This window comes from Malus domestica, chromosome 13, assembly GCF_042453785.1.
Source record: "Malus domestica chromosome 13, GDT2T_hap1".
Classification (NCBI taxonomy): domain Eukaryota; kingdom Viridiplantae; phylum Streptophyta; class Magnoliopsida; order Rosales; family Rosaceae; genus Malus; species Malus domestica.
The window spans coordinates 14,163,755-14,178,768 of record NC_091673.1 but is presented as its reverse complement, the minus strand read 5'-3'; the positions used below and the strand labels follow the sequence as shown (position 1 = coordinate 14,178,768).

Below are 15,014 nucleotides of genomic sequence, written 5' to 3'. Positions count from 1 at the left end.
TCCATGTCACTCTCCATATGCTTGAAGTTTGAGAACTGAGACATGTGCACAAGCGCATGGCTATTTATGTGCGTTATTGCGCGTTTCATGAGAAAAAGAGATGCAAGTTCTCAATTATTTTACTGCTGATGGTGTGATGAAAGATTTAAGAGTTTTCTTTGATAGTACATATATATTAGATTTAAGGGGAAGAGTGTATAGGATACAAGTATACACCAGATCATAGTAGAATTTTCACTGGGACCAAGCAGCCCAGATTTTAGTGGTGTCACGCATTGATTTTCTTGTAATTTTGTTAGCCACACAAATTAACGTATGTACTTTCCTATATGTGTTTGATTGGGGGTTGAAATCGTCGCATGTCATGATGTCTGCAAATTGGAAGGACCTCACTTGGATTCCCAACAAGGTCAGAAGGGGAGGCCCCTCCCCCAAGTAAGAGTGGTGGTCCTTAATCCTTTGCATGTCTGTCCTACCATTAGGTCATTTTGGCAGCTTCCGATGCATGCTGTGATTTGGTAATTCATAGCAAAAGCATGGCACACACATGCATCAGATGTTTGTGATCCAGCATCCCCCTCCCCAGTTCTCAAATATTCGAGAATTGAGGTTGTAAACAAACGGAATTTTTTAGTATGTGCCGGTGTATACCGTACACCAACATTTGTAGCCGTTGGGTTCTGATTATTGGATTCTTAGTTGCACATTCAACGCTTCATTTATTTGGTGCCTCCATATTAGATTTATTGGTAAACTGATTTTGGGCGCCAGTAATAAGACATTTGAATAGGATGGAAAGAAAGAAAGGTGCTTAATTGCTAGTTGTGGAATGATGGTGATGCTAATGATTCCGTATCTTATTGCTTGGGGTGGTCAAGTTTCCAGAAGCTAACGCACGTCGGACAATGCATCAACGGCTAAAAGTCACCCTCTCGCACGTGAACAACTAACCTTTTGGGTTTTGCAATGTCCAAGCATATCAATGGAGCACAAATAGCTACATCCTTTGAAGCATTAAACAACTAGTAGGATATGTTCCTTTTATCTATAGGAATATATAAGAATATGTTTCCACCCATATAGTACAATTTTCATTACCAATTATTGAAAAAGAAAAAAAAAAGAACAGGAAGACACCTTACTTTGTCTTTTTGAGGGGAAAAAGTGACCCTTCTTGTGACAAAACACAATTGATTTGGGTGCGTGGAATTTAAAGATTTTCCTATATTGGGTATTGTTTATTGGACCAAGAAATAAACAAATCATTTTTCTTTTAAATGCAAGCGACATCATGTGCATCAAATATAACTTCGGTACAAGCGTGAGTGATTTAAATTACTTAAGTTATAAGTCTTGAGAAATAAACAAACATTCATCAAATATGACATGAAGTCTTTATTTTTTTAAGAAAACTAATGAAAAGAGCTTGAAAAGTTTTTGTTTTAATAAAAAATCATGTTATAATTTTTGTTTAATGATTAGTACAATGCCCATATTAAAGTAGTCCAACTAAAAATGGCTCAACTATAATAAATTATGATTTGTGATTTTACCCTTAACTTTTTTAGGTTGAGTTCCAGATTTTCGTCGTTAATGGAGTTTATCGTTGTTTTGCAGACCTTCTTCTTTTTCTTTGAAATAAAACTATAGACCCTTATGCTATTTAATTTATATTTTGTATTATTTCGTTGAAATGTGATTGTCATTATTATTCATAATGTATTCGAGGTATTGTTTTTCAATTTTTCTTCGTCAGTGGAAATAAACACTCTATTTCTTAAATGTAAGCTAGAAAAGAAATAGTGAAATTTACTGTATTTGGATTCAAAGTAAAATAAGCATCCTGCTTCTTAAATATAATCAACTGATGCTTGAAAGAAAAGAAACAGTTAAAGGTTAAAACATAGATTGTTTCTAAAATCTAAGTCATTGTTTCTGAAATTTAAGTCATTGTTGCTGGAATTTAAGTCACCGTATTTGGATTTTGGTTCTTTTCTTTCCATATACAGTGTTTGTTTGTGCACAGACAAAACAAACACTGTGTCAGATTTTTTTTCCAGAAACAGTATTATGTTTTGGGCTCTCCAGAAACAGTTTTATGTTTTTGTTCTTTTTTTTTCCAGACATTTTTTCGCCAGTTTCTGCCATTAAACTTCTTTGAACTTGTTTAGGCGGCTTTGTTCTAATGAATACTTCATTTTTTCAACTTTGATTTGGTTGTTTTTGAAATGGGGGAATTTGATTTGATAGGAAGGCAGGAAGTTATTATGGCGGTTTCGTGCTGGGTTGAGGTTGGTGAAGAATCGGGACAATATCAAATCATTTAAGCGTATTTACGAAAATGTAGATTTGTAGCGGGTTTGGCTTGTAAGTTTTACTCGTGGACAATAGTTTTGGATGATTTTTTATTAAACTTTGAGCCATTTTGGTTAAATAACATTTTGAGATAGTTTTTTGTTAAATATTTGTTGGACCAAACCCTTTTCATTAAAGCTCTTTTTTTTTTTTGGTTTATTGGAGAGCTTATGACATGAAGTTTGGATGGTACATTTAACAACTTCAAGTCTTGAAGATGAGGTGATGTTGCCAAAACCTACTTAACCATTTTGGCAAATGATAATTCTGCCACGTGAGATATTGGGATGGGATGTCATTTGTTTAGTTGGGGATTATTCTAATAATTATCTTTACTCGAAGTGGGTAAACAAACAAGGGAAAATCCTTAACAATTTGGCTCTTGTTTACTTCCGACCAGCACGACCGCTAACTTTTTATTTGTAATAGTATGTAATACTGCCACTTAGTAATATGGTTTATTAGTATTTATTTTTATTTGTAAGTGATATGTTTTAGGATTAATTCTCGCCAAATGAGAATTTAAATCATATTATTGCATCTCCATTGTGAGGTTAAGCTCACCCCCTCCGCATAGTGTTGTGTTGAATATTTTTTGTTCTCGCAATTTTTTTTATTAAAAATAGTATGTAATATTGAGTGGTACAAAATAAATGATTGAAATTGAAAACAAAAGATTTAATGAGATGTGGAAATCAAATCTTAATGAATAATTTTTTTTTTTTTTTGTAAAATTTGAATAAAATTGGACCGGTTGGTAGAGCCAAACTCGATGAAGTCGATTGACTGCAAAAAGTATACACAAACAAATCTAACTCGAATGAACTCAAGCCCTAATAAACCTAAATGATCCAAAACTCGATTGACCTTCCAACTCGTCTGGGTTGCACCCTACACTTTATAATCTCGTGATTTCATTTTTCAATTAAAAGATTATAACCAATTTTATTTCTGTTTACTAGGGCTGAGGTTCTTAAAGCCCAAAAGATCAAATGGGTTAAGGCCCGTTTAAAAAATTTGATTCAGTTCACACTTTTTAAGCGTAATTTGAACTGAACCACATCGTTTTCAACTAAAAACAACTTAGACATGAAATAAATCAATCGTCATTGTGAAGTCTCGATCCACACAAGTCCTTCTCCATTTTTAAGGTCATTTTTTTTAAACAACCCTAGGGTTTATTTACCTAATAAAACCCAAATACTTTAAAACGATGTGGCAAAAAGCAACGTGGGACTTGAAAGACATGATCAGCTGTGGATTCTCACATCACATCCACCACTTTGAAAAATGAAGAACAAAATTACAAGAAAATCAAAGAAAGAGGGAGAACGTGTGTGATAATAATAAATTTAAATGTATAAAGGAGGGCAACTGGTGGGGTTTGTGATTCTATGAGAAAAATACTAAAAACCAGAGCACACATCCAGATAGAGATAGAAACCAGAAAGGGGGTCAAATACCCCAAAGCAAGCAGCTTTTGGATTTTGTTTTTTCACATTGAATTCACAAACCTTTTTTCTGGCTTTCCCAAAATTTTATAACTTTATAGTCTCTGATTTGTGCAATAATTCCTCAAGATCTGCAATTCAAGGCACAAGCTTTTCTCTGCTGGCTCTCTTTCTCTTACTCTGTCTGTGTGGAGAGGAACAAAAGAAAAGACATGGAGGTGGGGCAGATGCAGAGACAGTGGGTTGACTACACAAAATCCTTGTTCCTGGAGGTAGAAGCAACAGAAAAAAAATGTGAAATTTAAGCATAAATCACAGATGGGGTTGTTTTGATTTTGTTGTTTTTGCTTGTTTTGTTCCTGATGTTTTTATATTTTGGAATTTTTTTTATTGGTTGGGTGAGAGAAGGGGTTTCTGGATGGTCAGTTTTTGCAGCTCCAACAGCTGCAGGATGAGAGCAACCCAGATTTTGTTGTTGAAGTGGTGTCTCTTTTCTTTGAAGATTCTGAGAAGCTTCTCAATGATCTCACCAGAGCTCTGTAAGAATCCAGGATCTTTCTTTTCACTATCTTTTTGTCTCTGGGATTGGATTGGACTGGACTGGACTGGATTGATTTGTGTGGTGCTCATAGTTTGCTATGGATACTTTTTAGGAGTGCATGATTTCCCTTTTTTTGTTTGCACAGAGAACAACCAACTGTAGACTTCAAAAGGGTTGATGCCCACGTTCACCAGTTCAAGGGTAGTAGCTCCAGGTACACTTAAATGTTGCTTCTTTTTTTGCCTTCTATGAAAAAAAACATGAAATAAAGTAGCAAAAGTTGGTTATTTATTTTTAGTTTCTCAGTTGATTTCATAGTTTGAACTCCTGGTTTTACGATTTAGAACCCCTATTTTTGTAGCTACTTGGACAATTTGCATTTTCTTCAAACTGAGATAAATCCAATTTATACACCCTTGGATAGGTTAAACTTCAGGAAGAGAATTTCGCACTTCCCTCTTCTCCCTCTGGACTCCTTCCTTTCGATTGAATAATTGAAAGAGAATCAAGGGACAGAAGAAAGGACAGAAGGAGAAAACGGGGGTGTGATCATTATTCATTACCGTAAACTTAATCTAGTTTAGATATAGGGACATAGGTTTGAGAGCTAATTGCTCTTCATGTTTAGCTGAATGTTGTTTGATGAGAGTTTTTGTGGTTGACAGTATTGGTGCTCAGAGAGTTAAAAATGCCTGCATTGCTTTCCGCAATTTCTGCGAGGAAAAGAACACTGAAGGGTGATTTTACTTTACTCTTTACTGTTATTTTTTCATTTAATTCTTTCTTAATCAGCTCCCGAAGCTGTGAGGTCTTGAACCATGAAAACTGAAAGACTTCTTGTTAGCAGGTGTGTTAGATGTGTTCAACAAGTAAAGCATGAGTACTACCTCGTGAAGAGCAAGCTTGAAACTCTCTTCGTGGTGAGTAGAATTGTATAGACACTTGATGTTGCTTATTAATATAACTTATAATTTTTCCATTTACTTAATTTTTTTTTTCCAAAATTAAATATTGTTGATGATTGCAGATGGAGCAACAAATTATGGCAGCTGGTGGGTCGATTCCTATGTTGGAATTGAATTTCTAAGCCTACAATTGTGAAAAGAAAACAAGAAGGTTGGGGTGGTTGGAGAGATCTCGTCGCACAAGTATTGTATAACACCTCTCTTAATTGATTGAAAATTCTCTTCACTAATGAATTTGTGCTTGTATGAATATTATGAGGAGTAGTTTTTCCATCTGGTGCCACTTCTTGATGAACCTTTAACCTTTTTATTTATGAAAAGGTGTTTCCCATCCAGTTTTATCTGGCGACATGCTTCATTGATTAATTACTTTACCCTGTTCATATATATGGGTCGTTGTGATTGAACTGCGGCTGTGCAAATGGATCCCAAGTTTTGTACCGGACTAGGGTTTTGATCATTAGAAATCTCCAGCCTGCAGTTTCTGCTTTGTGGAACCTTTGCAATGACTCAAGTTTGTGTTGGTTGGTCTTGTATTAGGGAAATGATTTTTACACTCTCTTTATTCTCTTGCACTCCCCTTCTTATTTCTGGCCATGCGATTGAATAAATCGAGGTGAATCGAGGACATAAACAAGCTGGGAAGTACGGGAGGAGAAAGGGCGCGCGGAAATAATTTCCTTTGTACTATTATTAGTAGGATTTCATGGCCACCGTTGGTATCACTCCTTAGTTGTCATCCATGCTAGCAGAGATTAAACAAATGATCATGCAGTCTTGTTTAGTAAATCCATATTATAAAATAGATGTGAAAGATTTGGTTCTTTGAAGCTTTAATTGTCAATCTTGATCTGCTTTGCTGGCCATTTGTTTGCTTCTAAAACGTGCTTCTCTCTTCAAATTCTTTCTTTAAGGAAAGGAGAATCTATGAGAAAGGGTCAATGATCACCACTGCTGGACAATAACAATTTGTTCCCTTTAACAAAATTATCCTTGTTTGTTTTCTCAGAATAAAGAAGAAAAGGGAAGATTATATCCATATTAAGTTTTTTTTGGTTATGCATTATAACTTACGTGAAACCGGGATATAACGTTTCTCTTCCTTTCTCACATTGATATACATCATTTTCTTCTTTTCTCACACGTTGCGTGATGTGTGAGAAAGGAAGAGAAGCGATGGACCCCATTGCAGAGAATTATCACTCTTTGTAGCGGGCGGTTAAATTGAGCTTCGACGCAAAAAGGGATAAAACTTCCAACGCTTGCAGGCTTGAGATGGTGATATTATAGTTACTATCAAATATGATCTAGCAGGTTAGCCTCTGTGCAAGTATAATAAATCAAAGAACAATTTACCTTGTTAAACAAATAAGGCCAAGAACAATTCCAATGGCATTTTCCGATTTTGTATTCAATGTTTTTTACAAAGTCTTAAAAGACGCTAGGTGCTAGTTGAGCGACGGAATGGGGTCTATCACCTAGGCGGATTTAAGCAAACTTTTTTTTTATTTTTAACAAACAATATTATTTATACTAAGTGGGAATGGGCTAGTAATAATGTGGTTCAAATTCTCTTTTGGCAAAAATCGAATTCAAAACCTCTCACTTACCAGTGAAAAGGAATATCACAAAACCGTAGTACTAAGTGGCTTAAGCAAACTCATTTTATATTGTATAAATAAGTGCATATTTATACTTAAAAATATATGTGTATTGGGATACATAAACCTTTTTTATTTTAATTTTATTATTATTAAGGGGACGGGAAGAGTTTGAAACTATTACAATAATATAGGGAAGAGGGGAGTTTCGAACTGTAATGCTGGGTAGAAACCCAACACCCTATCCACTAAGATATTGGACCACATGCAAAATTGAGATACATAAATTGAAAAATAGAATGATATATAGATTAGAAAGTTTTAGAACATATTGAAACATGGGGAATCATATATAATGAGTGTTCATTCAAGTATTCAATAATTATCTTACAAGTTATTAAAATAAATAAAATGCAAAATTAGAGTATCTATTTTCTATCTAGGTGAGAGTTGCGAGATAAGTGAGTATCTAGGCGCTCTACTCTACTTTTTTCGTACAATATAACTCGTACAAATTTCTACGTCTTACGCTGCGGTCTCGGTTTGATTCGGCGGTTTACGCCAGAATTTTACTTGTTCTTCAAAACTACCCAGTATAGCTGACTGGTTTGAATCGCTAAGCCGGTCTACAAAAAGATTGTAATAGGCCTGAGGATTTACACTGTCCAATACCCTGACCAGTTTCCGTTGATTTTCGTCAATCAAAAGCTGTCCATCTCTGGATTCAACACCTTCGGCATAAACATTGATGGGCTTCGCTTGGAAGGTTTGATTCAAACGGGAATCACCAGCTAGGAGAACTGCACCAAGAATTTCCCCCAAGAAAGTTTGCTGCAGCAGAATATAATATATGAGAAGTGAGAAAGTAAGTTGTCAGACTGTAAATCTAGACCGTTAATCAGGTGGATTGTTGCCCGAATGTGCAAGTCTGGCAGTACAAGTCCGGCAAAAGAACATTACCCATTAAACCAGTACAGACATATAGAAAAACAATGCATGAGTCAGGCATGTATGGTCTTAGACAAGAAGCTTAGTTACCATGTGATGATATCTATGGTGCAATTGCTGCAACCGGTAGAGCCTTGACAGCAACCGCCGGACAAAAAGGGCCTCGGGTGTCTTCTTCTTCCGGCGCATCCGTTCTAAGATTTTGGAAAACGAACCAACTTCGCGTTGGATGCCGAGGGGAATGAGTGTGATGTTAAGTGAGGACTCAAACACTGCCTTTGCAGCCAAAGGGTCAAGAAACATATTGAACTCTGCATATTCATTGGAAGGAATAGTAAACACATTTCCTTTGTCCTTGTCATTGCTGCTGATATGCCCTCCAACAATATACACATCCTGCAATTAGCAAACATTGGCATCATTGCTGCAAATATTGACGTGATAAAATTACTTTAGTCTAAAGAATGATTATCAATTGCACTGTTCAAATAAATAGTGATTTGGGGTGAATTTCAACTTTTTACATAACTGCTGCTAATCTTGATGCACACGTGTTGATGATTGTGGGAAGGGAAGAACGATGGTAAATATGACAAAGTTCAAGGAACTTACCTGTATTAAAGAGACGGTGTTCTTTTTGGACGAGATCATCTTAGCTAAATTGGTCAAGGGTCCATTGGTCAATATGGTAATCTTGGATCCGGGTTCCAGTGTTTTCACCAGAGTCTCACAAACCTCCAATGCCAGTGGTTGTCTGAGCTCAGGGTGATCTGTATCCTTCGGGGCTCCGTGTTCTAAAGAATTTTCTGTTGTATACCTGGTAAAAAGTACTTATGATTTCAGTCTCGGTCTATCTAAAGAAACACACGATTTTTCCTAGAGTATCGCTACACTCACCAAATTCGCTTACCAAGTTCTGTTCACTACTCAAATTTGGGTCCACTTTTAACCTCATTAGATACTGACATGTATACTGACACAATATTTGATGAATGACCGAAAAGTAATACCTTCGTAGGCTTCGTGGCAAATCACGAGCAAGGCCGTAGAGAGTGTCTGAGTCCAGCAATCCACCGTTGCCATGAGGGATGGCCTGTTGGTATTTGCAGCCTCCAACAGCAGGGAAAATTGGATCAGACTGGTTCGTAGCAAATACATCTCCAAGACCTACAGGGATGTCATCACGGCCCATCATATGCAGCAAGTCATAAATCACATCTATTGTTGCAGCATTTGCCCAGCCTGTTGGGCTCACTATTATTGCCTGGAACCACACACAAACAGGTTTTGCTCATAGTATGGAAATCAATGACAAATTAAGCTGCTCTTTTGAGTTTTTTTGGGCCAATATAATGTTCCGAAAAAGTGGGGGGTTTTTCGAAAATAAGCCCCTTTATTCACGCTTTAAACATTAGTAGTTGCTGGCGACTAAACTAGTTAAGTTACAAAAAGAGAAGAAGCAAAAAACTACCTTGAGATTAATCACTTGAATAGGTACTTTGAGGAGGTAGAAGAGAGCTGCAAAGTCTCCAGCACTCATATCCATGTCAAAGACAACAGGTTTACCAAGTTTTTTGTTCCCAAATTCTGGTTTATATGTCACTTCCTTGTAAAATGGAAATTGTGTAGTTAAATTGAATCTCCCTTTCTGTTTGGGGTTGTTCAGAACCTGCAAAACCAATTGGAAAAGAGTTGACATTTTGTCGAAAACTTTCAACAAAAAAAAAAAAAAATTGATTGAGAAAAGGAACTTTTACTGGGGTTAATTACCTCCAGGAAGCTTACGAAGAATTCTCTGTTAAGTGGGCTTTGAGGGTCCTGATTTGGTTTGGCTTTTGTAGCAACAAGCACAGACACAGCCTCTGATCCTGTTACTTCATCTGTATAACCATCCTGTTGGATTGTGTCGAAATTGGAAGTTAATCACCATTTCACGAAAATCATATGTGAACATGAGAGTTGTTGTTAATTAAATGAATATAGGAAAGAAAATTATAGCTTACCCTTAATCTAAACACTCTTAAGATTTTAAAACAAAATCAAGTTTATAAAGATTATAACATAGGCAAGCAAATTTTTCTCTAGTGCAGTTATCTGCATTTTTTTAGAACGTGGATATATCATCAATAAACTTCACTGCACTTTACCTTAAATGAGAATTGTGTTAGTTAAACTTATAACCACTAAGCATCTCCAAGAGATGCAGTAAAACAAACCAAAACTCTTTTTTAAATAGCCAAACTAAAAAATTCATCTCTAAGAGATTTTGTAAAAGAGTCACTATTATATAAAAATAACTAGTCACTCTTCAAATTTAGAGAGCAACTATTCACTTTCTACATATTACATAAGTAATAAAACTCAAGGGTGGACCCTGGAGCATAAAAAGAAGAGAGAGAAGGTTTTTCTAGAAAACGAATGGGCTGGGTTTGAATTGTTAATAATAAATTATTCAAAGTCGAGAGTGTTGTTTGAGATAAAAAGTTAAACTGAGTAGTTAAAATAGTGTTTTGACACTATTCACTTACTAGTCTAACAAAAAATTAGAGTTTCTCTTGGAGATGCTGTAAGGCCTCATTTAGTTTCTATAATTGGATTGAATGAAGAAATCGACGCCAAATTCCAAATCTTGTCCAAGTTATAAAGAAGATGGATTAGTCATGAAAATAACAAATTTCTTCGAATCCTCACAAAATGATTGGTCTCAGAAGGATAGTTTCCTTCATGGCTAATCTCTATCTTCTACCTTGGACAAAAACTTAGAAGTTGGCACCCATTTCTTCATTCAACAAACATTAAATCTAGTGAATTTATCCAATCCAATTCAATCCCATACGCCAAATGAGGAATAGGAGATTATATTTTGGAAGCTGTAAACTGGAAGGCAAGTTACCCTGCATTTCCCTTTGCCATTCTCCCCAATGCAAAATGGATCTCTTAGTCCCTTTTGAACATGACCACTATGCACACCATTTTTGTCTAAGTTGAACTTTGGAACTTTGAGGCCATCAAAGAAAGGATTAGAGCCATCAGTTACTCCATAAGGTTCATTTGAAGTAATCACAGTTATATTCATATACTCCATTTCCGCAAATTCATTTTCTCCATTAGGGTTATTCAAGTTGTTTCGCATGATTGATACCGCCACACCAGCTGTAAATGAATCCCACATGAAATAGCTCTGAAAATAGTCACATTGTATCATATCAGATCATTTGATTCATTAAAAATAGATACAAATTGTGTTAAACACAGAAAAATCTAATAATCGTGGATGTACCGTGTAGAATTGTTTGTCAAACCAAGTATCACAAGCCATTTTCAAGGACTGGAAGACATATTGTGCCTCATATGTGTTCTGGCTCTTCTCAAGGGCCTCAAAGAAGTTTTGACTAATGGGAATGGTGTTTGTTGCATCCAGAGGAACAAGGGTGACTGGAATCCCAGAATGTATAACCTGAAATATATATTAATTTCGTTGTCAAAAAATGCGACCACTTACAAACCCGGAAAATGTTCTCTTCTCAAAGTGTCAAACAACATAAGTATTAGACTAGAGTGTGAATCTGAACCATTAACCAAGTTAGTTATTGCCCGAATGTGTGAATCTGATCACAATAATTCGTCTACTATACATACTATATAAATGTTCTCTTGTCAAACGGCTCGGCAACATAAGATGTTTATGTTGTCAGACTATGAATTTGAACCATTGGTTATGTTGACGGCCATTTGCTAAAATGTGAGGTCCAAATTCACCGTCTGACAATGATTTCGCGGCCGAAAAAATATATTGAACTGTAGTACAACCTGGTATGCAGCAAAGGGATCACCAAGGAAATTGAACTCAGCATAAGGATTACTTGTGTAGTCTGTGAAGACATTGCCAGGATCACCACACTGCCGAGGAACACACGACGTAGAATTTTCCGGGCAACAACCAGTAGGGTTTTTCGATCTCACACCACCACCCATGACATAAATGTGCTCAATATTCTTCTTTAGGTGTGGATTGTTCATAAGGAAAAGGGCAAAGTTTGTGTGTGCTCCTATCAGAAATACAGTAATGGGACCTGCAGATATGTTGTCAATCATCACTTGCTGAGCAGTAGGTTGTCGAAAGGGAGTATATCTCCTGCTCCCCTAATTTCATTTACGAAAAAGAAAAGAAAAAAAGAAAAATTCCTGAGCAAAATATAGAATTAATGTAACACCAAAAATGAACAAAGGAAACAGTTCTTCACTTGTTCATGTATGAATTTGTCAGACAAGCTATCATGTAACACCATTACTATAGTACTGTTCTTCCATAACCATAACACTATAATTGTTATCAACTAGTCATATTATATCGATACTATCTTTATATGTTGTTGATATATATCTATATCCTTTATATGTTGACGATAAATATCAGTATGTTAAGAGCCTCAGAGAGTCTTTATGTGATATAAATCAAGTATCGGTATGTTGTTGATATTGTTGATTTAGTACAGTAATATAATGCTCATCAGAATTTCTCCCTATTAGCTTAAATGTAGAACTGTTTTTATTTTCAACGTGAAGCCACTTGGGTCACTATATTTCAAGCCAAATATTTAACTTTGAGAAATGATTCTTAAGCGCCATTTTTTTATCTCATTCACTTCATTCTATATTAGAAAAATAATTTTAAATAGGTATATGCAGAAGAAGAAAAATGGTTTAAGAAACAAGGAGTAACACCACTTCGCAACAAGTTCTACAAGACAGACTCAAAGTGAAGAAAAAAGAAGCAGAGAAATATATAAGAAAAATACAGCTTAAAATTACTGTCTTTACATTATTTTTACCTGGGGGAGGAAAGATTTTCTGAGGCCAAAATTAGAATCAATATCCAACCGACCTCTAGCACCTACAGGAATGGCTTGTCTATATCTGCATCCTCCTGCTGTCGTAGTCCCCTGAAGTTAATTATTTTTAAAAGTAATATAAATTGGTGTCAATAAACATGAATTTTACATGATTAATTAAGCATAATTATGATTTATATATGAATTTAGATATATATAATTTGTTCATGCCTGTTCAATAATTGGAAGATATCCACCGACATTTGGCAAAATTGTACCATCTTCTTTGATCCCACCTTCACCACCCACTCCAACTGCCACGTCATCACGCCCCATCATGTATAAAATGTCATAGATTTGATGCACAGCATGCCCAGGATTGGTCCAAGCATTTGCATTTACAGTCACTGCCTGTGGTAAAACAAATCTACAGTGCTATAACTACCAAAGTTACAGGAAACAACAATGATTTATTTATTTATTTTTACTTTGTTCAATAAAAAACTTTTCTGATTTGTGTAGAAAGAGACACTAATTTAGGTGCAAGGAGTGGAAACTGTAGGAATATATTTTTAGTGATTCACTTTTACATAAAGGAAATAAAAGTTGTTACATGTCGTTTGACCAAAAATATTATTTTTTTAATTAATTACACATATTTTCAAACACAGAATCCATTCAACTATATGAATCATTTGACTCGGTCCTCAAGGACTCATAATGGAATCAACTATAACTTTTGCTAAAGCCATTAAAAAGAAAAAAACAAGTTCTGCATCTTCAAAGCCAATTATATGAATTAAATCAACAACATTAGTTCGACGAGTTAAGCTGGTGATCATCACTTGCTTAGATTTATAAGGCAAGAAATGAATATAATATTATATATGTATATATATTTTATTGCTTATATAATATCATTCACATATATATATATACATGCATGCCTGCATGCATGCATGCATATATGCATACATATACAGTTAATTATTCTCTGGATACATCGAAGAGACGTGTAGAGAGCTCTAAGCATTTGCAGATTTGGAAAGCTTAGCTTTGACAAACCCAACTTATAGCCTTGAGTACTTTTTGGCCAAAAAAATTTGGAGCATGAATGACCAAAACAATTGATGATCATGGATATTGGATGATGAACTCACCTCCAACTCAAACTCTGATCTGTTAAGCTTCAAGATGTACAAGAGACCGAATAAATCATCGGTATCAACATCTGTATCGAAAAGAATCCGGTGAGGCCTGCCTTCCACAGTCCGCAAATTGGTAGCTCCAATCACAACTAATACTGATCCCACAACAACTAGCATCTGCACCAACCAATCAAAACGTTTCTGCTTCTGGAACAACATTTCTGTTTCTTAATTTCAAACCAAACCCAGAAATATTTTTCCCTCCAAACTACAAAGATATGATACTTTAATACTGGTTGGAGCTAATCCTGCAACTTAACTATGGGAAGAGATTTACAGAATCAGAGAGATACTGGTCGAGAGAGTTTTAGAAATATTAATGATGAAAGTATATATGTATGGGATGGAACACACGTCACACACGCCGGAGGCACGTGACGAACGAGAAGTGTTAGAATAGTCTTTAATTAATTTGGAATCGTCTTCGTAATTATTGTATGTATTATCAAAATATAATTTCTTATTATAATTAGTATAAGATTCTTACTGATTTTATGTAACCCTATATGTATTATAATATTTTGCACGAATTAAATTTCTTACTGATTTTATGTAACCTTATATGTATTATAATATTTTGCATGAATTAGATAAAATAATCGTATCTATACATAGTATCACTCGTCTAGATTTTCTCATGTACTAGGGTTCTTAGGTTATCTCTAACTGAAGGGTTCAGAGGGCCAGATGGTCGAAAATAGCTCGAAAACCGTTTACAACTGAGGGCTAGACCAAATGGCTCTTGGACCCCACTGGACAAAAAAGGGCCAAAGGGCCAACTAGCCAACCCCGAGCTGGGCCACATGCTGACGTCATATTTGATTTTTTTTTTTTAACAAATTTTTTTTTCCTATAACTTCCTAAGTCATTAAATAACATTAAGTAACATGAAACAACATAAAAAAAATTTAACAACATGAAACTTAAACAACATTTTTAAAAATATTTAACAACATGAAAATTATTGAGGTAATTTAATTTAAGTAACCATAGTAATTCAATTAAAATAATAAATTATGTATGACCCTATGATCCTTTAGCTCTCGGTTGGAGATGGTTTTTTTTTCACAGGGCTATGTTTGGCCTATGACCCTCTGGCCCTTCGGTTGGAGA

General features: G+C 35.3%; 2 protein-coding genes across 3 annotated transcripts; one reads left to right on the top strand and one right to left on the bottom strand.

Moving 5' to 3' along the window:
- The first annotated feature begins 3,419 nt into the window (after positions 1 to 3,419).
- LOC103424025 (histidine-containing phosphotransfer protein 1) lies at positions 3,420 to 5,647 on the top strand. Its single transcript, XM_008362088.4, has 6 exons — positions 3,420 to 4,078; positions 4,215 to 4,345; positions 4,493 to 4,561; positions 5,013 to 5,084; positions 5,195 to 5,267; positions 5,375 to 5,647. The coding sequence occupies exons 1-6, from the start codon at positions 4,019 to 4,021 to the stop codon at positions 5,432 to 5,434; spliced, it is 465 nt and encodes a 154-aa protein (XP_008360310.3). The 5' UTR covers positions 3,420 to 4,018; the 3' UTR covers positions 5,435 to 5,647.
- Positions 5,648 to 7,242: 1,595 nt separating this feature from the next.
- On the bottom strand, positions 7,243 to 14,208 carry LOC103424026 (nucleoside hydrolase 3-like). Of its 2 annotated transcripts, XM_008362089.4 has the most exons (12): positions 13,854 to 14,208; positions 12,925 to 13,104; positions 12,694 to 12,804; positions 11,672 to 12,004; positions 11,142 to 11,318; positions 10,755 to 11,042; positions 9,632 to 9,754; positions 9,333 to 9,530; positions 8,872 to 9,125; positions 8,474 to 8,678; positions 7,952 to 8,257; positions 7,243 to 7,744 (listed from the first exon to the last, which is right to left on the bottom strand). In XM_008362089.4, exons 1-12 carry the CDS (start codon positions 14,058 to 14,060, stop codon positions 7,439 to 7,441), a joined length of 2,688 nt encoding a protein of 895 aa, XP_008360311.4. In that variant the 5' UTR covers positions 14,061 to 14,208; the 3' UTR covers positions 7,243 to 7,438. The 2 variants fall into 2 exon arrangements, with proteins under 2 accessions (XP_008360311.4, XP_028947775.2); XM_029091942.2 differs by lacking the exons at positions 12,925 to 13,104; positions 13,854 to 14,208 and having other exon boundaries at positions 11,672 to 11,934; positions 12,694 to 12,807.
- Between the last annotated feature and the right edge of the window lie 806 nt (positions 14,209 to 15,014).